This window comes from Pipistrellus hanaki, assembly GCF_964339955.1.
Source record: "Pipistrellus hanaki genome assembly, chromosome: 5".
In the NCBI taxonomy this organism is placed as follows: Eukaryota; Metazoa; Chordata; class Mammalia; order Chiroptera; family Vespertilionidae; genus Pipistrellus; species Pipistrellus hanaki.
In genome coordinates, this window is record NC_140507.1 from 58,583,177 (window position 1) to 58,604,910 (window position 21,734).

The 21,734-nt window shown below is 36.2% G+C and overlaps 1 protein-coding gene across 1 annotated transcript in view; it reads right to left on the reverse strand.

The window, feature by feature from the left end:
• Positions 1-6,245: 6,245 nt before the first annotated feature.
• Positions 6,246-21,734, reverse strand: part of TMEM144 (transmembrane protein 144) — a gene marked incomplete at its 5' end in the record, with an annotated part of 62,077 nt that continues 46,588 nt past the window's right edge. The window contains 6 exon segments of the mRNA XM_084885315.1: positions 6,246-6,352; positions 8,396-8,600; positions 13,144-13,190; positions 18,695-18,796; positions 20,250-20,339; positions 20,342-20,356. Coding sequence (XP_084741441.1) covers positions 8,517-8,600; positions 13,144-13,190; positions 18,695-18,796; positions 20,250-20,339; positions 20,342-20,356 — 338 coding nt within the window. The 3' untranslated portion in view covers positions 6,246-6,352; positions 8,396-8,516.

Genomic DNA, 21,734 nt, shown 5'->3' on the forward strand with positions numbered 1-21,734 from the left:
ATTAATTTTCTAATTTCATCATTTCTTCAGTATTTATTAGTAGAGTTCTGAGGTAGAATTTTTCCTTTTAATTTATAGTTATTGGCTATTTATATCAATATGGACTCTTCTTTTATTTGATGAGTTCTAATTTAGTTATGTCTTTAATTTGATTCTCAAATTTTATAACAAAACACAACACCAAAAAAACAATCCAATTAAAAAAAGGACATACACCGAAACCGGTTTGGCTCAGTGGTAGAGCGTCGGTCTGCGGACTGAAAGGTCCCAGGTTCGATTCCGGTCAAGGGCATGTACCTTGGTTGCGGGCACATCCCCGATAGGGGTTGTGTAAGAGGCAGCTAGTCGATGTTTCTCTCTCATCGATGTTTCTAGCTCTCTATCTCTCTCCCTTCCTCTCTGTAAAAAATCAATAAAATAAAATAAAAAGGACATAGGACCTGAATAGAAACTTCTTCAAAGAGAACATACTGATGGCCAATAGACATGTGAAAAGATGCTCAACGTCACTAATCATCAGAGAAATGTAAATTAATAACACAAGAGATAACACCTCAGACCTGCCAGAATGGCTATTATCAATAAATCAACAACCAACAAGTGTCGGCAAGGATGTGAAGAAAAAAACAAAACCCCTCATGTACTGTTTTTTTTTGTTGTTGTTTGTTTGTTTTTTTGAATGCAGACCCGTGCAGCCACTGTGGGAAACAGTATGGCATTCCACCAAAAAATTAAAAATGGAACTGCCTCTGACCCTGTGGTTCCACTTCTGGGAGTTTATCTGGAACAACCCAAAACACTAATTCGAAAGAATGTATGCACCCCTATGATCACTGCAGCGTTATTTGTAATAGCCAAGATTTGGAAGCAGTCAGAGTGCCCATCAGTAGGAGAGTGGATAACAATGCTGTGGTGCATCTCACAGTGGAATGCTGCTCGGCCACAGAAGGGAAGGAAATCTAAGTGTTTCTAGCATAGTGTAGTGTTGAACTATGGACTAGTAGTCACTTTAGTCCTTTCTACACAAGCAGATCCCACACCTACTGAATCCAGATCTGGAAGTTGAAAAGGATGTGGGATTTTTTCTTCACAAGCTCCTCAGGGGTTCTTTTGAACTCCGAGTTTTATTTTTCAGTTTCAAACCTATTGAACCTGTGTGTAACAAACCCAAAATTTGAAAGAATCGATGATACTAAAAATATGCTAATTAGACAGGATGTCCTTAGGGACGTCCTGCCAGGGCTGCTGCTACAAGGGCTGGGGCTGCTGCTGTGAGGGGATGCTGCCCCGGTCCTCGGAACCCCTTGCACGAATTTCAGGCACTGGGCCTCTAGTAGTAATATAAACACCCGTGTAGAATCTCATCTAACTCAAATGATTGGTAACATGTTGTTCCCTTTGCGTTCTCACTCTTTCTCTCCCGCTCTTTCTCTTCCCTCTCCTTCCATCTCCCCCTAGAGTATCTAAAAGCAAATTCTACAACTCATGTCACATTCCTTTTAACAACTTTGGACGTTTTGACTTAAGACTGGAACATTGTCCTTTATGACCACAATATTATTAACATCCAACAATTTTAACATTGATTTTAAATGATCTAATATAATATCTGGAGTCCCCCATTCCCTTAAGGCCAGCCCAAGGTGCAGACAAGCCTCAGATATCAGCTTCCCAGCTGCCTAGGGTGGGCCCAAGGTGCAGGCAAGCCTTGGATGGCAGCTGCTCAGCTGCCCAGGGCTGCCTGAGGCTCAGGTAACCAGGGCCAGCCAAGGCTTGTGCTATCAGTGGTGTGATGGGGTGTCACCTATCAGCAGCAGAGGTGTGATGGGGTGTCACCTTTCTCTGATCATAGGGTCACATCCCACCCTTGAGGGCTCCCAGACTGTGAGAGGGGGCAGGCTGGGCTGAGGGGCCCCCCCTTCCAGTGCATGAATTTTCATGCACAGGGCCTCTAGTTGGGACATAATTAAGAAACTGACAAAAACAATTTTGGCAACTATATGGGGAATTTATTAGCAGGGTTAAAATTTAGTTACAACTTTTTGCAGAGCATTATGGTAATAGTTTTCAAATTTTAAAATGTGAATCTATTTTGTGATATAATAACTTTACTTTGAATATGCCTTGTAAACATAAACAGATAAGTCCATAAAATATATGTGTAAAGATATTAATGGCAGAATTTACTTTTATTATTATTTTTTTTTCAGAATTTACTTTTAGTAACAGATACAGGAAATAACTTCTAAGACCGTGTATGTGTGTGTGTATGTGTGTGTGTGTTTGTGTGTGTGTGTGTGTGTGTGTGTGTGTGTGCGTTATTAAGACAGAAAGAAAATAAGATTAGGAAAGAGAGAATGAATGAGTCACCATGCTATCTCAAATAATATGCTATTTTTTTTTTTGTACAAGTAAACAGCCTAAGTGCCTGAGAGTGGACCATTTTGGCTCTGCTGTATTCATCAGAGAATTTTTTGAGTATATATGAGTGAGTATGAGGTATATCATATACCTGGGGCTGCAGAACCCAGTAAAATCACACAAAAAACTGAGGGCAATTATGTTTTCTTCCTTTTACTTATGATCTTGAAACATCTTTTTAGGAGAAATCCATTCCACAGAACATTGAAGTTAAGCAATGATTAGGCATTTAGAATTTTTGCAACAGGCATGGAAAAGAAATCCACATTTGCAGTGTAGAGGAGACCTGGAGAAATCCTCTCTATGAAAGTGTCTAATACCAAGTTGCTTTCAATCCTTCCCAATAATAAAATGCACAATAATTTACTGCAATATTTTGTGAGATTTTTACATATGCACTAGAGACTCAGTGCATGAAATTTGTGCACTAGGTGGGGATGTCCTTCAGCCCAGCCTGTGCCCTCTCCAATGTGGGACCCCTCAGGGTATGTCTGACTGCCTGTTTTGGCCCAATCACTGTGGGATGGGGCCTAAACAAGCAGTCAAACATCCCTCTAACAATCCAGGACTAATAGTTCCCATTATTCTAACCACTCGCCTGCCTGACTGCCTGATTGCCTCTAACTGCTTCTGCCTGCCAGCCTGATCATCCCCTAATTGCTCCCCTGCCAGCCTGGTCACCCCAATTGTCCTCCCCTGCAGGCCTGGTCACCCCCAACTGCTCTCCCCTGCTGGCCATCTTGTGATGATGTTGGGGACGCCATCTCGTGATGACATGGGGCAGCCATCTTGTGACATGAAGGCGAGAGGGTCAATTTGCAGATTACCGCTTTAATATATAGGATTTTATTACCACACATTTAAGAAATAGATCCCATTCCCATACATTTGATGGCCTTATCATCAAGACAGCATGTATGTGTGACTTGAATTTCAGACCTGCGGTCCTCAATAGGAAGTATCACAATTATGATGATGCAAGTGAAGAAACAGAATTCTTTAGGATGTTTGTCATTCAAATAAACAGAAAGGAAGAAGATTCCGGACAAAATCTCAGCTTATGCGCATTTTAGACATGTACAACTTTCCTAGTTCCATGGAATTGGTTTCATGGTAATTTTCCACTAGGCGTTTCAGAGCTGAAACAAACATCAGACTCATTTGCTACCCCACTTTGCATCCAACATTTACCTTAGAAAACCATCATTCTGACCCAGGAAATAGAACTGAAAACATAGTACCTTCTTTAGCTTAGTCTACCAGTGATGGCAAAACCCATAAGAATCCAAATTCAGAATCCACCCAAGTACTGCAAATGATTATTTAATAGCCTATTGGGAAACATTTTAGTTTCTTGGTTGCAAAAAAGTCTTCGAAAATAGCAGGGCAAATAGTTCCAGGTCTCTGTGACCCAAAATGTCTAATGAAGTCGAAGAATTATTGAAGCATCTTAGGGAAACCTGAGGCCGTGCAGCCTGATGACTTGGAAATTGTGTCTCTGCGAGAAACATGTGGCTTCTAGCTTAGTATTTATTCAGTAACATTCATCTACGTTGGTAACACTGGCTGTGAAATTGTTCCATGTCCTGAATATTCTAAGGCAACTGTTTAACTACAAAAATGAATTTATTTTGTGATGTGTTAAAACTTTTAGAAAATTAAATGATAAAGTAAAAAAGTAACAAAAATCCAATAACTGAAAAAGCAGACATCACACTGAGAATTTGATTGGTACAGAGGAGATCTAAGATAAATAATAATTTTCTATTTCAGATTTCAAATCCATAAATGGCAAAGTATAGTCATTTCAGAGGAGAGATGCAAGGGGGAAAAAAGGAGAGCCTCCTAACTCCCCCACACCCTTACAATTTACATTTTTTGACATGAAGACTATCACAATTAAACCTCTACTACCCTCTGGTGGTCAAATTTGAAAATATATTTATACAGCAGAATTAAATAAATGATTATTTAATATACATTAATAGCTAAAGATAAGGCAGCCAGATGCCTCACTTTATATGAATATTAATTAATATTTCAATGCATTTTATGAATATAATACAATTTGTCTATCTGTTCTGTTTATGAGTGTGGGATTATTTTCATTTTTCAGTTCCTATGGACATTTTTGTACAACATTTTCTATGGATATATTTATTCCTCTTAGGTATATACTGAGGAATTGTTACAAAATGATCCAGGAGTTTGGTTAACCAGGTAGGCCTTTTTATGAACAGAAATACCTGCTTTCCAACTGAGGTTGGTACTCTATGAATGTGGAGGTTTGCTGTTTGCATCGATCTATACCATTGTATATAGGAGACTTGAGCATTTATAGATTTTGGTATTTATAGGGAGAATCCTAGAATCAAGTCCCTACAAATACAGAAGCACAACTATGTAGTTAAGTTTGCGGGGGTGTGGGGGAGTCAAAATTATACACAGATTTTCATCTGTGTAACCCCTACCCCCTGCATCATTTAAGGGTCAATTATATTAACAAACAGTCTATTCAAGAGTTTTAAACTCAAAACCTTTTCATGGTTGAAGAGCTAAATACTATGTGTAGGATGGTTCATTTTATGTGTCACCTTGTTTGGGCCATTGTGTGCCCAGATATTTAGTCAAACACTATTCTGGGTATATCTGGATTAAATTAACATTTGAATAGATTGAGTAAAACAGATTGCCCTTCCTGATGTGGTGGGTCTTATCTACTCCCCTGAAGGCTGGAAAACAAGGAAATGTAGAGCTAATTTGTTGAATAGATTAAGAAAATTGATAATATTTTTACTATAATATTCAGAAAGAGAAGAAACAAATTACCAATGTCAGAAATAAAAAAGTGTACATTACAACAAACCCTGTAGATATGAAATAAAGAAAAAAGAAATACTATAAATATTATATCAATAATTTCTACAATGTTTACAAAATTAGTAAATTTCCTGAAAGACATAAATTTGGAAAGCCCACTCAAGAAGAAATAGATAACTTATATTACTCCATATTTGTTTTAAAAAATGAGGCTTATATAGCTTTACTTTTGAATTCTACCAAAACAGTTAAGGAAAACTAATAACAATTTTTAACAAATGTTTTGGAGCAAGTAGTACCCTGATATTATTATCCAATATCATTTATGAACACAAAACCAAAACTTTTTAGCAAGATTTTAGAAAATTAAATTTAATAACATACAGAAAGGCTGTTAATACATCATAACTAAGTGCCAAAAAACCACTTAATAAATATTTAATGTGTGAGTCAGTGAATTACTAAGGACCAGTTTTTAAAGAATCATCAGCTAATAAATTTTGGATTGTAACTTCCAGATATTTTTCAGGGCACATGGCAAAAAAAAAAAAGTTTTTTTTGTTTTTTTTTAATGCCATGTGCTGTGCTATGTTTTGAGATATAAAGATGAATAAAACAACTTCCACTCTCAAAGAGCTAACAATAAATTTATCATATATATATAAGGCCAATATAATTCTCAAATATTTTTGGAAGAAAGGGAGACAATACAGCCTTTTCTGTTGGAAAAAAATATTTGAGGTGAGATTTTATAACTCAAAAATTATGGTACATGTGAAAGGCAGATTTATAAACTCTCTACTTATGTAGGTATGAATGAGTTAGAAACAGTGCTTACAATACTTTATTGGTAAGAGACAATGAAAGAAAGCAGTGTCTTACGAGGACCTATGAGGTACTTAAGAAAATCACGAGGAATGCTTTAATAAGTTAGGTTCTGATGTTCAGCCTCTCTTCTCACCTTCTGCTCATTCCAGTTCATTTCCAGCGATCTATTTCATTAGGTCTTGTTGGACAATCTCCGTTTATAAATGAGACTTTTTGTTTGTTTTCAGGATCTTCTCAGGGAGAATTGTGTTAGAGATTTATTGCTGGAGAAAAGAGTAATTTTCTGCAGGGTTTGAAGTAAAAATAGATTTGGTCACTGACCTCTTGGAGGAAGTCAAGTGGTTTGAGCCAAAAAAAGAGAGTATGGTAAACAGTTATTATTATTGTTTTTATTTTTGGCAAAATTCCATTTGGACAATTGGTTTTTAAGCATATCACTTTTTTTTCCTCCAAAAAAATTCTTCATAAAATGAAATAGATAACTTATTTTATTTTCTCTCCCTCTGGGAGTGGAAGACAGAATATTCTTTTTTATTTTTCTAATAACCTACTTCATTGAAATCTTTTAAATATCAAAGTATAAGTCACAAATACAAACAATTTAGAGTACAAGTGTAATAAGAATCATTAAGAACACCTTTAAAAATGCATATTCACATGTTCTAGCTCAGAAATGATAATCCATTAGGTCGTTGTAGAAAACCCAAGAATATGCACTTTTTTCCAACGTATAGACAATGGAGGTGACCTCGTTTGGGCAATTTTATGTTTTACAGTCCCTCAAGACAGAATATCATAGGATGGAGATGGACTCAAGGGGCAGCTAAGAATTATTAACCACACTATTAATTTAAAACAGTGAATTCCTGGAACATGACACATCGCACAGTAAATATGATGATTCCAAATGTTAGTTATTTTTGCTTTCGTTGTTATTTTGAATATACACTAGCAAAAATAATTGAGAATTATAATTATTTCAGATCAGTAAATTTTTTTTTCCTTTTTATTAAATTTATCGGGGTGATACTGATTAACAAATTTATACAGGTTTCAGGTGCACAATTCTACAACACATAATCTGTGCACAGTAAAAAAAAAAGTATAATAATGGCTATAAGATGAAAGAAATAAAAAACAAAAGGGTACATACTGATGTTATTCCTTGTACCTAAAACTTTAGAATAGGCCAACATAATCTAGAAAGGCAGAAAACAGATCCTTGGTGGCCTGGTCTTGGGGTTAAATACAAAGGGGCATAAGGGAATATTTGGGGCTGCTGGAAATGTTCTGTATTTAGATTGTAGTGCTGTTCACGTGCGTGAGCATTTGCTGGAGCTCAGAGCACTGTCCACTTAAAATGGGAGCATTTCATTGGATATAAATTACATTTCGTGAAAGTTGATTAAAATATGCTATAAATATATTCATGAGAGTTTTTTTTAATGAGGCTAAGTTTATTACACTACTTGATTAGGTAGCTCACAGAATCCCTAGCAAGACCACAAGATTGGGCTTGGAGGCTATACTATCATCAGCAGCAAATCCTACCAAAGGAAGGCTAGGAGAGTGAATTTCTGGCTTCTATTTGTAGGAGAGGAAACTCTTTTTTTTTTTTTTTAAATATATTTTATTGATTTTTTACAGTGAGGAAGGGAGAGAGTTAGAAAGCTAGAAACGTCAATGAGAGAGAAACATCGACCAGCTGCCTCTTGCACACCCCCTACCGGTGATGTGCCCGCAACCAACATACATGCCCCTGACCGGAATCGAACCTGGGACCTTTCAGTCCGCAGACTGACGCTCTACCACTGAGCCACACCAGTTTCGGCGGAGAGGAAACTCTTGAGTTGGAAAATTTCCCAACTTTGTCTTTTTTATTTTTGTGTGCATGTTTGTTTAGAAATTAAAAAAATATATATATTTTATTGATTTTCTTACAGAGAGGAAGGGAGAGAGATAGAGAGCTAGAAACATCGATGAGATAGAAACCTGGACCAGTGCCTCTTGCACACTCCCTACCAGGGATGTGCCCGTAACCAATGTGCATGCCCTTGGGTGGAATCGAACCTGGGACCTTTCAGTCCGCAGACCGACGCTCTACTGTTGAGCCAAACCGGTTTCGGCTGTTTAGAAATTTTTATAAGTACTAAAAAGAATAAAGAGCACCCTTAGATGTAATTCTGTAAGAATGTAGATATTTTAGTCACCCCCCCTAAAGTCCTACCTTCACAAATAGTTCATCAGAAGAATTCTTCATTTTTGTACTTGACTGCAAATGTTTTCCTTCATTCTCACATTTATAAAAAAATAATAATTTACTCACTCCAGGATGAGTTGACATCCATTTGCGGAATGAAAATGATCTCTGTTCTCAGCATAATCTGTCTACTATCTAGGAGAGGCCTCCTCTTAATCACTGCTGCCACCTGCTGGTCATGTGGTTCCTAGATTTTAGAAAAAGCGGTGCACAATGCTCCAGTCAAGATGATGCAAAATGCAAATATCATTAATAGGTAGTTTTGTTGACCCTGAATAATAAATAAGAATAACTTTAATTAAGAACACCTGAATCAAACACAAAAACGCACAGATTCTTAAGACTACTAGGACCTTGTAACCATCTTACTTAGCCACCTACATGTTGGTTTTTTGTTGTTGTTGTTGTTTTTAATTTCTCTAAGTAATCATCCAGATTCCCTTGAAAACCCATAAGGTAAAAGAACTGGGCTGGGAAATAGGGTAGCAGGTTGAAATTCTAGGTAGAACTTTAGAGCTTTATGTGTAAAGCTCTGTTGTAAGAGAAAGCAGGTGCTGAAAGGTCAGAGTGACTACTAGAGCAATGAGAGTTAGGTAGAGGTAAGGTGAGGTTGGAAGGCTGTGGGCTTGATCTTACAGGAATCTAATAGGTCACGTCATGCTTTTGAGTTTTATTTTTCTGAGCAATGAAAATCTATTAAAGGAGCAGACACAGCTAGATGTGGTGAAAAGATAGGATTTGCATTTGATAAAGCCCACACATTTTTTACAATGCTGAACAGATTGGAGGGGACAAGATAGACAGAAGGAGACCAATAAGGAGGTGACCACAGTCCTCCTGGGGAGAAATGATAAAGTTCAGATAAATAGACAGAGAACAATACAACGGTTAGGAAGAAACAGACTACATCTGGCTTGTCCAGCTATATATGGATGCACTGGTCACAGAGATGGCAAACTAAGACTCACCTTCCAATGTAGACAGTCTATGTTTATATTAACAAAGACTATCTTCTTGTGTTAACTAGAAATATTTTATTTCCAGCAAGTCCTATCTTTGGGGGTACAGATAGATTGATTTCTAATCTCTTTTCCACAAAAAAAAAACAACAACAACTCTCAAACATTGAAAAATAACTCTCATATCCCTGAAGCATCTGCATTCCTGGACAATATTTTAGTTCCTTTGACCATTTTCTCATATGGAACAGTTTCAAGCTCCCTCTCTATCCTGGCAATTTCCCTCTGAATGATTGATTGCTGGGTTGTCTATATTCCTCTTTAAATATAGTTCCCATTATCCTAAGGGGAAATTTGAATATCACAAAGTAAAACAGAATTAGTGCCTAATTTTAGATATTTGGTCTAAAATTACATTGAGATATTCTGACAGTCAAACCTTATAATTCGCCAAAACCGGTTTGGCTCAGTGGTAGAGCATCGGTCTGCGGACTGAAAGGTCCCAGGCATGTACATTGGTTCCGGTAGGGGGTGTGCAAGGGGCAGCTGGTCGATGTTTCTCTCTCATCGACGTTTCTAGCTCTCTATCTTTCTCCCTTCCTCTCTGTAAAAAAATCAATAAAAATATATTTAAAAAATTTTAAAAAAAACTTATAATCCTATTTTTAGCTTTATCAAGATTTATGCCAATTAATACAATCCCAAACACAATATAATGCATATTCCTTTTGCGCGCGCGCGCGCGCGCGCGCGCACACACACACACACACACACACACACACACACGGCATTAAAGTTCCTGATATCTTTTTCTTGGTTTTAAAGACAGTAATGTTTATCAAAATACCAGTACTGGTGCAAAATAGGTACTCAATCAATATTTGTTCAAAAAATGAATACACTCAAATGATTGCTAAATTTACTTTAAATTAGACAATGTGATTACTTAAATAAGAAAAAAAATATATGGGGCTTCAATTAACATTTTACAACTAATTATGTGAATATCTTGGCAAGCTCTCTATTTTATTGTCTGTAGACAAAAGAATAATGATCTCAGGGAATAAAATATTTTTCCCCTTTAAGTAAGAATCTGTCTAAACTGCCTAGTTTCTTAAGAGGGAGAGAAAAAAAACCTGATTATATTTGGGTCATAGTTTTCCTTGGTCAAAGGTAAATGCTAGCTCTTGGAAAGATCACGCTAACATTCTCCCCAAAGCAGAATGTTTTGAACTTGGATTTTTGAAACAGCTATTGAGATTTTAAAAAAAAATCCTCTCATCCTTTATCTGGGGGTAGCTACTGACCTATTAATTGTTGTGGCGATAATAATTTGTATCACTTTAGCTAAAAAAAAAATGTGTTGCTAAAAATTTAGTGAATATTTAGTTTAAAATAGCTAATATAACATTATACAACAGACATCCCCAAGAGGAACAGATATCAGATATAAAAGAACATTAGAAGTGCACAACCTCCATTAAAACGAAATAAAATCATTAAATTCTTTCACACAAAAGTGCTGTGTCTGTTAAGTTCTTACTGCTGTAACTTGTAGACTTTAAATTATGTCCCAAGCACTGATTCAAGACATAACTGATAGGAACTAAAAGTCAGAAAGATAAATGTTTTGCTTTTGTTTCACTCTAGGATTTTATAGTGTTTCTAAGAAGAAATAATTTTTAAAAATTCTGATAGGATTTTGGGCTCAGTGTTTAGTTGATAAGTTAAACTCTCTGGCATGTAAAGTATTTGAAACTCCTTTAACTCAATTGTCAAGAGGCAGGGAGGCATCTGCAATGAATGATAAGTATCACTGGACGCCCTTTAAGCTTTGTTTGTAGACAGATTCGTAAGATTTTTTAACTCTAGGAAGGTCAACAAAACTCACTCTTTGCTTTCAGCTTGGCCCTCTTTCTCTTTATTTTCAGATACACACTTGGCTAAACTTCAACACTCACTCTCAAATTCCAGAAAGGATTCCGCTGGGATTTAATAGGGATCTCAATGAATGTTACTGGAAAGAACCGCCTAGGAACCATGGTGAGCTGACCCATCAGGAATACGGTGAGTCTCCCCATTTCTTCTGATTTTCTTTTATGTCCATTTGCAGTTAAGGAAAAGATTTTAGAAATCTAGCGTACTTCTTGTTGATTTTAAAAAATATTTTAGTAATCTTTTTAGTTATTAATAGCATTTATTTTATACTTTTTAATTGATAATTAGTGGCATATTGGGAGGATATTTATTTTATATTTATACTATATTTCAGCACCTTACTCAATGGTTTTATTGGATCAGAAGATTTTCAGCTGATATTTTTGGTAAATCCTCTTTGACTGCCTTTTAGTATCTTGCAGAGGACTCTAAGGCATAACATGAGGCTTAATGGTTAGAGATTCTCTCAAGGGAGTCCTTATATCTAGAAAAAATATTTTAAATTCAGTATCATTATTAGTATAGTATTGAGCAAAATAATTTTCAAAAGCTTAAAATAGATCTATTCTTAGTTTGTGTTTCTTTATACCCTAACTGCAAATAAGCTCTGGTCAATAACTGGTGATTTTCGAAGGCTTCAGCATGTTACACTGAATAATAATTCTTAAGTGGAAACCATCCTTTGTGAGGCAGATGAAATATTTGCAAAGAGATTTATAGTGTGTTACAGGCATAGAATTATTTTTGTGGAAAGCAATTCTAACTGAAATAAATGAGAAACATGTGCATAAAAGTAACCTATGAATCTACAAATGTTTTCAGTTGTCTTGTGTATTTAAAAAAAAACCAACTAAACTCATGGTCCAAATATCTTCTAAACATGTGTATTTCATCTGAGAATTTCACTCATATTATCAAATTATGGCTCTCTAAATAAAAACGTTTCATTTAGAATGAACAAAATGATTTCCTAAATCTAAAATCAAAGAATCACTTTAAGGATTAGCCAGGGACACAGTTCGCTTCCTAGTTCTCAGAGATTAGCAGCATCTGATCTTCTTAGACCCAGGAGTTACCTGCTATAATGGCTGCACATGAAGACAGAAGCTATGATGTGTATGCTGTCTTGCAGAGTGTCTGGATTACCATCAATTATACTTGAGAGGGAAGAGGTAGTGGTCACTTGTCACCGTACTGTTTTCCTGTAAAATTGCTGGTTTTATTTAATTAACTTTTTCATCCTCACCTGAGGATATTTTTTCCACTGTTTCTTTAGAGGGAGGGAAAGGGAGAGGAGGGGAGAAGAGACACACACATTGATTGGTCGCCTCCTGCATGCACCCCGACCAGAGCCAGGGGCAAACCTGCCACTGAGGTACATGCCCTGGGCCAGTAATCAAACCTGTGTCCCTTTGGTCTGCGGGCTGATGTTCTAACTACAGAGAAAAGCCAGCCAGGGCTAACGTTGCTGTTTCTATGTGGGGACCTTTGGGAGGCAGGAGGACCCACATGGATATCTATTCCCCAAATCCATCTGCCTTGGGGATAGTTTAATCTTTGGGATAAAATGAATTCTTTCTTTGTTAAGCAACCATATTTTACACAAAACAAAATTTCCCTCTATCCCACTTTATTGGATTGTTTAACCAAACCTCTTTCCGAAATCTAAAATCAACTAAAGCATTTTTCTACTGGGGGCTTGGGTAGAGAGAAACATATTTTATACTGATTTTCATGTTTTTACTATTTTCTTTGGTAGTTAGGGATGAAAACAGATTTTGAATATCTGACCTGTCAACTCAACTCATGTGTTTTCTACACTGGGTTTAGTAGTTAAATGCAGTTTTCAGAAAATAACATAAACATAGTATTATATACCCTTTATACTTGGATCTACCCCTGTTTTCTTGTACATACCTGTATTTCTTTAAACATGAAGACCCCGCACATTGTAACTACAAATCCTGCACCCTTACGAAAAAAGAACTTCAATTAAATTGGTTATTTTCCTGTGATAATACTCTATGTAAATACAGTAAATTGGAGAGCTGACTTGACACTTGATAATCAAGTAACTTTCTATTATAAAAGCAATATAACTATATTGACAGAAAAATAATATCAATCCTAACTCATCATTAAGTTAAACTAAGTAGCATTAGGTAAAAAAATGAAGACTATACATACACACACACACACACACACACACACACACACACCGTATTTTCCGGCGTATAAGATGACATTTGAAACGAAAAAAAGTCAACCGAAAATCGGGGGCAAAAGACCAATATTGCACAAAAATTACCTGCAGATCTTGACGGCAAAGTAAGTCTTTTCTTTAAAGTGGGGGGTAGTCTTATACAGCGAATATAGGCCTAAACCTATGTTTTAACTGTAAAATTAGGGGATCGTCTTATACGCCGGAAAATATGGTATACATATCAGAAAGTGAAAAAGAGAGAGAGATAGAAACACCAATGATGAGAGAGAATCATTGATCAGCTGCTCCTGTACACTCCCTACTAGGGATCGAGCCCACAACCCCAGCATGTGCTCTGACTGGAATCTAACCATGACCTTCTGGTTCATAGGTAAATGCTCAACCACTGGGCAACACTGGCTGGGCATTAATTTTTTTCTTTATGGTTTTTATTTTGATAATGCTATAATATTTTGTGCCATAGAATGCGTTTCTTCAATGTGATCTATTTATAATAAAATCTCTATATATAAAAGCCTAAGCGACAGTTATAACCAAATGACTGGAAAGACCAGCTGAACAAGTCGCTATGATGCACACTGACCACCAGGGGGCAGATGTTCAATGCAGGAGCTGCCCCTGGTGGTCAGTGCGCTCCTACAGCCAACCTCTTGTGGCCCTCCCCTCAGCTGGCCAACCTCCTGGGGTCCCTTCCCCTAGCCAGCTACACCACCCCCCCACCGTGGGCCTTGATCATAGGCCAGGACGAGAGTCCCCACCTATGCACAAATTTGTACACCAGGCCTCTAGTATTTTAATAAGCAATTCGTTTATTTTTTTTTCTAGTAAACTAGTTTCTTATGGTACTAGAAGTAAGATTAATAGGAAAAATGAAGAAATTTATAACTTTCTCTGACATGAGATAAACTTGTAACTGAAAAAACTAGTATGTTCTTTTGAATAAATAGCATGCATATGGAAGTAGCATGTATTTAAAAAAAATTAAAAACTGATATTACTTCACAATAATCAACTATGTCTAATATTAAGCTCTAATAAATGCTAAACATAATATTATGGGAAGAGAGAAAAACCATGTAAGAAAAAATAAATAATGGGTTCATGAATGGGAAATAAACACAGGAATAAAATAATATAAAGGATCTGAGAAGAGAGGAGATGGGGGTAAATGGACTATTGTACAGTTTGAAAACGTGATATATTAAATGGTATTATTATTATTTTTACTTGAAAAGGGGAAAAATAGGAATTTGAATTAAACATGGTTTTTGTGGAGAAAGTATATTGTGTTAACATTTTTTATGCTTCCATTTTAAGCCTGCACAAACTCTGGAAGTTTCAAATAAACAATTTCAACATGTTTTCCCTCCCCCACTATTTCAACTGTCCACATGGCCGGGTCAACAAAGTCTGACTCCTCTCTGGCATGTAAGAGAAGTAATAAAAATACATTACTCTCTGTCAGCATCTGGAAAAGCCTACATCAAAAGAGCCAGAGAAATAGGTCAAAGGAACTGTCTGTTATCAATGACGTAAGGTCCCAAATCTCAAAACCCAAACCAAACAAGACACATCTGGGTTCTTTAGGCAATTCTATACTGACTTTGGATGATAGGATAAGGGTATAACATTAATGCCATCTTGCTATTTGCTTAAAAATTTTATCCTCTTTAATCAGGAAATGAATTTCCCTTCAGAGTACATGGAGGAAGATAATACCAAAAGGTATCATTGACCTTTGAGACTTTTTGGCTGATGATTTTCTAAATATTCGCTTAGCACCTAAAGGTGATTGTGATGAGTAATGCGATTGTAGGAAGAAGTGCTTTGCTAAATGTAAGTATAAGTGATACTGTGTACAGATGCTTTGATTCAGGCAAAGGAGAGCCAAATAGGAAGGTCATTATAGATAAGACACAACTGCTTTGGCAGTCGGGTTGTATGTTTTCCTTTTATGCATTTATACAAAATATATTTGTAAATCAGTCTTTCAAAAACAAGGTGAGCTTGAGCCATCTTGAGAAGCTCAACTCTCTGGATAAACTTTTAGGCTCAGGGGGAAGGCATGGAGCAGAGGTCATAAGCTCTTTCTAGGGCCATGTCAGGCTATATGGGTTTGGTTTTATCCCCTCCCTTTCTTCCATTCTTCCCTCCTTCTCCTCCTCCCCTTCTTCCTCTGTCTTCTCCTCCTTCTTCTTCTTACTTTTTAATTGAATGTTATTTGCCAATAAGCAATGCACATACATGTTCAAGGAACTCATAGTCTACTCTCCAATAGATACGTCACAATGGAAATATCTGTACCTGGAAAAACAGAACTGCTGGGATTAAAAAAATGTACTTTTTTGATAGAATAAGAATGCCATATTTATAATTATTAAAACTGGGTGATGAATATATTTGAAATTTTCAATTAGAAAAAGTTAAAGTAAAAAAAAAATCTATTCTGCTAAGAAAATAAAAAGAGTGTGAGATCCTTGAGGGTAGGGACTGAATCTTTTCTGCATGTGGATAAGGTTGTCTTAAATAGAGCAACAAAAGTCAAACCAAGCAAGAGCCCTGTGGCAATGGGACCTGTTCCTTCGTCCCCCAGCAATACTGTCCTCCCAGGGAGTAGTCCTCAAGCACCACAGGAAGCTGTGCCCGCTGGGTGGGATGCCTGTGCTGGGATCAGTGGTTCAAGAATAATCCCTTCGGCCAACAAGTCTCCGAAGCTAACATGACCACTCCCACTGGCCCCTCTGCCCAAACTCCACTTACCTCAGTAATTCATTTCCTCTGACCTAGGCTTTAATGTTCCGCTGTACATCTTTGCCATAATTTTATACAAGAAACAGTGTTTAGAAAATTTAATATTCTTCTGTAAAGAATATTACTCAACGTTGTTTAATGTCCCTTGCAAAAGGCCCCATATGATAAATTCTGTTTAAAAGGCAATGCTAGAAGATAACTTGTCTTTTCTGAGAAAATAATGTTATCAGTTAAAAATAATTAGCTACCTCATTGTATTACCCACTTTTACACGTGCAAAGCAAAACTTAATTTTTAGTTGCACAAATATTTACCCTTTGTGTGATTTGCTTCCTTACTCATTTTTATTATAGTTTTGATATTTGATTTGTGTTTGTATTTCTATTTGTCTTGTGCAGCTTGGTTGTATCTCTATGTAGTTTTTGTTTTGTTTTTATTATCCCCACCCAAGGATATTATTTTTTTTCCATTGATTTCTTTTTTTAGAGAGAGTGGAGGAAGGTGAGGAGAGGGAGAGAGAGAGATCGATGTGAGAGAGAGACACATTGATTAATTACCTCTCCCCCACCCAGGGCCAGGAATCAAGTCTGCAACCCAGGTATGTGTCCTTGACCTGGAATCAAACCCGAGACCCTTCAGACTATGGGCCGATGCTCTCACCACTTAGCAAACTGGCCAGGGTGTATCTGTATCTTTTATATGAAATTGCTTTCAATACTTTTTAGGGAATTCACATTTGTTCAAGAATATAATATTTATATTTCTAGTCAAGGAGAATATCATACTGTATACTTTTCCATGCAAATTTACTTGCCCATTATATTTTCCCATATTATATGGTCACTTCTAACATTAAATATCCTTGATATCATGAGAAACAAACCCCTTTGTGGAAAGACTTTGGGTTCTTTGCCATTCTAATTATGAAGACTTAAACCTAAAATAATTCCTTATAACATATTTGATTTCGATAACATTTTCCCTCAGCAGAGATTATGAATATCACAATGTGAGTTTTTTAAATTAAAAAAAAGACTAATTTGTTTGAATTTAGTTGCACTTTAAAGCTGTTTTATGAACATAATAGAATTGTCAAAAATATACTGTTTAAAATCCAGAATTTATATTAAAATTTAAGAATGTTTCAAACTTTAATGCAATGTGTTTTATATTAGACAATATGTTTTTAAAAATTAGTTTTCTACGTTTGCACAGGTGTGCTGATGAAATGTTTCAGGAAAATTTTATGATGATGATTTAAAAGCAGGGGCTGCTGTATGTATATATATGTCAGTACTATTACCATAATGAACACAAAACAAACTCTAAATTAGATTCTATACTCATGGCAAAAAGTAGCACTGTGTACTGGAAACTCTGAATGGAGAAGCCCTGAGATTTCCACTTGTTTTCTCACTCCAAGAATGCTCTGAATGGTTGCCTCAAATTTCTCATCTTCAAAATGGGGACAATCTTATTAATACTTGCCCCTTCTATGTCAAAGGAAGTATTTTTGTTTTTCTGTTACCTAGCTGTATTCTACATAATTGACACCTAAAAAAAGTCAGATGAAGCAAATTGCATTATGTATGCCATGATGAACGGCATTATCCAAACACAGTACTTTGCTTTAGCACTTTCTGAAAGCCTTCCTTTAAAATATTGAAGTTCCATGCCGAAACCGGTTTGGCTCAATGGTAGAGCGACGGTCTGTGGACTGAAAGGTCCCAGGTTCGATTCCGGTCAAGGGCATGTACACTGCTTGCGGGCATGTGGGGGTGTGCAAGAGGCAGCTGGTCGGTGTTTCTCTCTCATCGACGTTTCTAGCTCTCTATCTCTCTCCCTTTCTCTCTGTAAAAGGATCAATAAAATATATTAAAAAAATAAAATAAAATAAAATAAAATAAAATATTGAAGTTCCATATGAAGAGGAGTAGGAAATGCTTTCTGTTTCACAAGGTTGTCATGTGATAATACCAAAGCATTTTTACATTTATAAGCTGTTATATAGAGGTGGATATTATTATAAATAGCAAGTGATAATGTATCCCAAATGACAGTAGGTAAAATGACATGACAAACACTGCAAGGATATAAAAAAAAAATGAACAAATCTGCTAAAGTGAAATTACCCAATGTTCCCTTAGCAATTAGAGACATGAGATAGAGGGTATCAGTTTATCTGATGGGGATGGGGCCCAGAAAATTATTTGGTTTGGCCCTGCCAAGGTATTAGGTTAATTAAATGTCTGACCAAGTATAGCAGGCTAATTTTTAAATTGATAATTTTGTTTGGCTCCTTAAATGACATAAATATCCAAATGGCCCCAGCAGAAAAAATGTTCCCACCCCTAATCTACATGAATCTCTATTATATGAATTGTCCTCCTAAAGAAATCAAACTTCATAACAGTCTTAGTGATTCACTAAGAATATTTCAGAAAAATTAGATTTACATTTAAAAACAAAAATGTGGAGAAACAGTTTGGCTACTTATATCAATGACTATGGGAAAACTGACCACAGCGCTGAGAGAGTGATTAGCGATGAACCAGTGGCAGGTGGCTATTGCCCACAGTACTCCCAACAGAAATCCTGAAACACACGCAGACATCACACATTTACAAGACACGTTCCCCTCCTGAAAAATTCATGCTCTAGAGTTAGTAATAATATTAAAGTACACATATCAATGCATTGCTATACACACTGTTGGCCAACTTGGATCTTGGAGCTATGCTTTATGATCATTTTGGATATCAATTAATTGCTCTTGACTGCTCTCAATAAGTTGAGAGTCAATCCTCTCAACTTATTGACATGAAATAAAATAACCAAAGTGGTAACTGAATGAAGATTGGGTATTGGATCTGAACATGCTCTGCAATCACCATCCACTCTAAACCATGAACATAACAATATGTGAAATTCTGAATGTTGCTTGTAGCTAAGGGAAAAAACTCAGAATTTATATAGAAATACCAACTAAAAATGTCATGATAATTTAACTAAGCCTTCTACCATTTTTATGGTCTAGTGGTATAGTAACACTTTGGATTAAGTCAATCAGGCACTCAAAAAAAAAAAAGTCTCTGACATATGGTTTTATTTTGTTCTATAAAATTTTTACTTATAGTCCTTTATTCAAAATTGATGTAGAAAAATCATAAGTGAGAAATTACACATGTATATATATATATATATTTTTTTACCATCAATGCCCAATGGATTAAGTCAAAAAGCATGTGCATTTAAGCTTTTTGAGCTCTCAAACAATTTCTCCTTACTTTTTAGAAAAAAAAAATGTTTGCTTTCCCAAGTGACTACAGATTCCTATTCATTGATACTTTTAAAAATCAAAGTCATAGGACTCTGACTTTTAATGGGAATCCTTAGATAACAAAGAAGAAATAATAAAGTCTGATGGTCAAGATGTTTTGGCATAGGAAATGATCTTAGATTTATTGTTCACATTTTAAGTTCTATAATAATGGCTAGCATTTTACATTCAGTTTCATGGCTTATACATCCTCCATATTTGGTGGTGAACTGAGCTAAAGCAATAAGGGAATGAACACACACACACACACACACACACACACACACACACACAATGTCTTAATTTCCAAAAGATGATTATTTATATTAAACTAGAGGTCCAGGGTTCCTTGGCGTGGCCTGCAGGGATCCGGCTGAAACTAGCTCTCTGATATATCCCAAAAGGTCCCAGATTGTGAGAGGGCACAGACCAGGCCAAGGGATCCCTCTGGAGCATGATTCTGTGCACCAGGTCTCTAGTATGCACATAAGATCTTTGATTAATCTCTTTCTGCCTTCTTCCCTATTTCCTTCCCTCTGAGATTCATCAGTCTGTTCATGTTTCCATGTTTATGGTTTCCACTTGTGCATTGAGGATCTGCCCCCGGGTAGTCAGTGCATATCATAGCTACTGGCTGGTCAGCTGGTCACTTAGACTTTTATATATATAGATGAGTAGAGAATGGCATTTCTATGAAGTGAGAAGATTTTCTATAGTAAATATTCTTACCTGGCAAGACTGCTTCTGGATATAATTTGGGATTATTTTTCATGGCTATACAGTAAGCCAGAAAGTAGATGGTACTTGTAAGAAAGATGCAAAAACATAGTCTAAATCTGAAAATAGATTATAAAGCTCTCAAGTGTATCATTTTAGTTGTTTTAAATGTAGAGTTCTAAAACAAAACAAACTCACCAAAATGAACCTTAAATATAAAGGCACCATTAATTATATTTTGTCACCCTAGTTTTCTGCATGCTCTTTATATATAAAGTTATAATTAACATATCTAAAATCAGAAAATAGTATGTACTAAATTAGTTACTATAATCAAATCTAAAAGGCTCATTTTTGTGATTATCTTTGAAAAGCTAAATAAGCAGCACCATGAGAATACCTCCTTTTTAAGAAACGTATTCAGACCTAATTTCTCTAATGGCTGCAGCAATTGTAGCAAATTTCCAGTAAGCTGTAGTGGGAGGGGGTGTGTGAAAATTTGGGGGGACTGCTAACTTCATATGGTTTAATGATCATTCTGGAGACCAGTATCGCTGTTGCAGATGACATCCATATAGAAGAATATTAGGAAGTTACCCTAAAGAGAGTTTTATTCAATTGCTTATTACAAACATAATTACATGAGAGATTTGACACATGATGATCTGAGAAACCCCAACTCCAATGACTGTTTAAGAGGATGGTATTTTGGCCATAAAGATGAGTGTGCTACAGGTCCTGGCTGGGAAGGCCACATTGGACTCAATGGTTCTCTCAGCTGAAATTATGACTTAAGATAAATGGTCCTGTATAGGAAGGAAAATTTTGAAAATCAAAGAGTTTGTCTATTCTTCAGAAATATTAAGTCCTACTTCTAGATCATATAAGAACACCATGCCTACCCACTTATGCACTACTGCAAATGGCAGGATATCATAACAATGAAAAGCACAGGCCGTGGGGTGGTAATCCTCAATCCAATACTTGCTAACTTTGAGACTTGGGTAAATTACCTAATCTTTTTCTGTCTTAATTTTTCAATTATAAAACAAGAATAATTAATAGGCCTTAGCTGGTTTGGCTCAGTGGATAGAGTGTTGGCCTGGGGACTGAAGGGACTCAGGTTTGATTCTGGTCAAGGGCACATGCCCAGGGTTGTGGGCTTGATCCCCAGTGTGGGCTCTGCAGGAGGCAGCCAATCAATGATTCTCTTTCATCATTGATGTTTTTCTCTCTCTCTTTCTCTCTCTCTCGCTCTTGCTCTCGCTCTCCCTCTCCCTTCCTCTCTAAAATCAGTAAAAATATATTTTTTAAAAAGAATAATTAACAGTGTTCAACCAGTAATGTTGTTATAATGAAATTCAACCAGTAACATTGCTACAAATGAGTTATTATTGTAATGTGCTTAGAACAGTGCCTAGCAGAGCATGCACTACTTATGTGTTTGTTAAATAAATGAAGTAAAAATTATGCCCACCCCCTAGAATTATTTTTTAA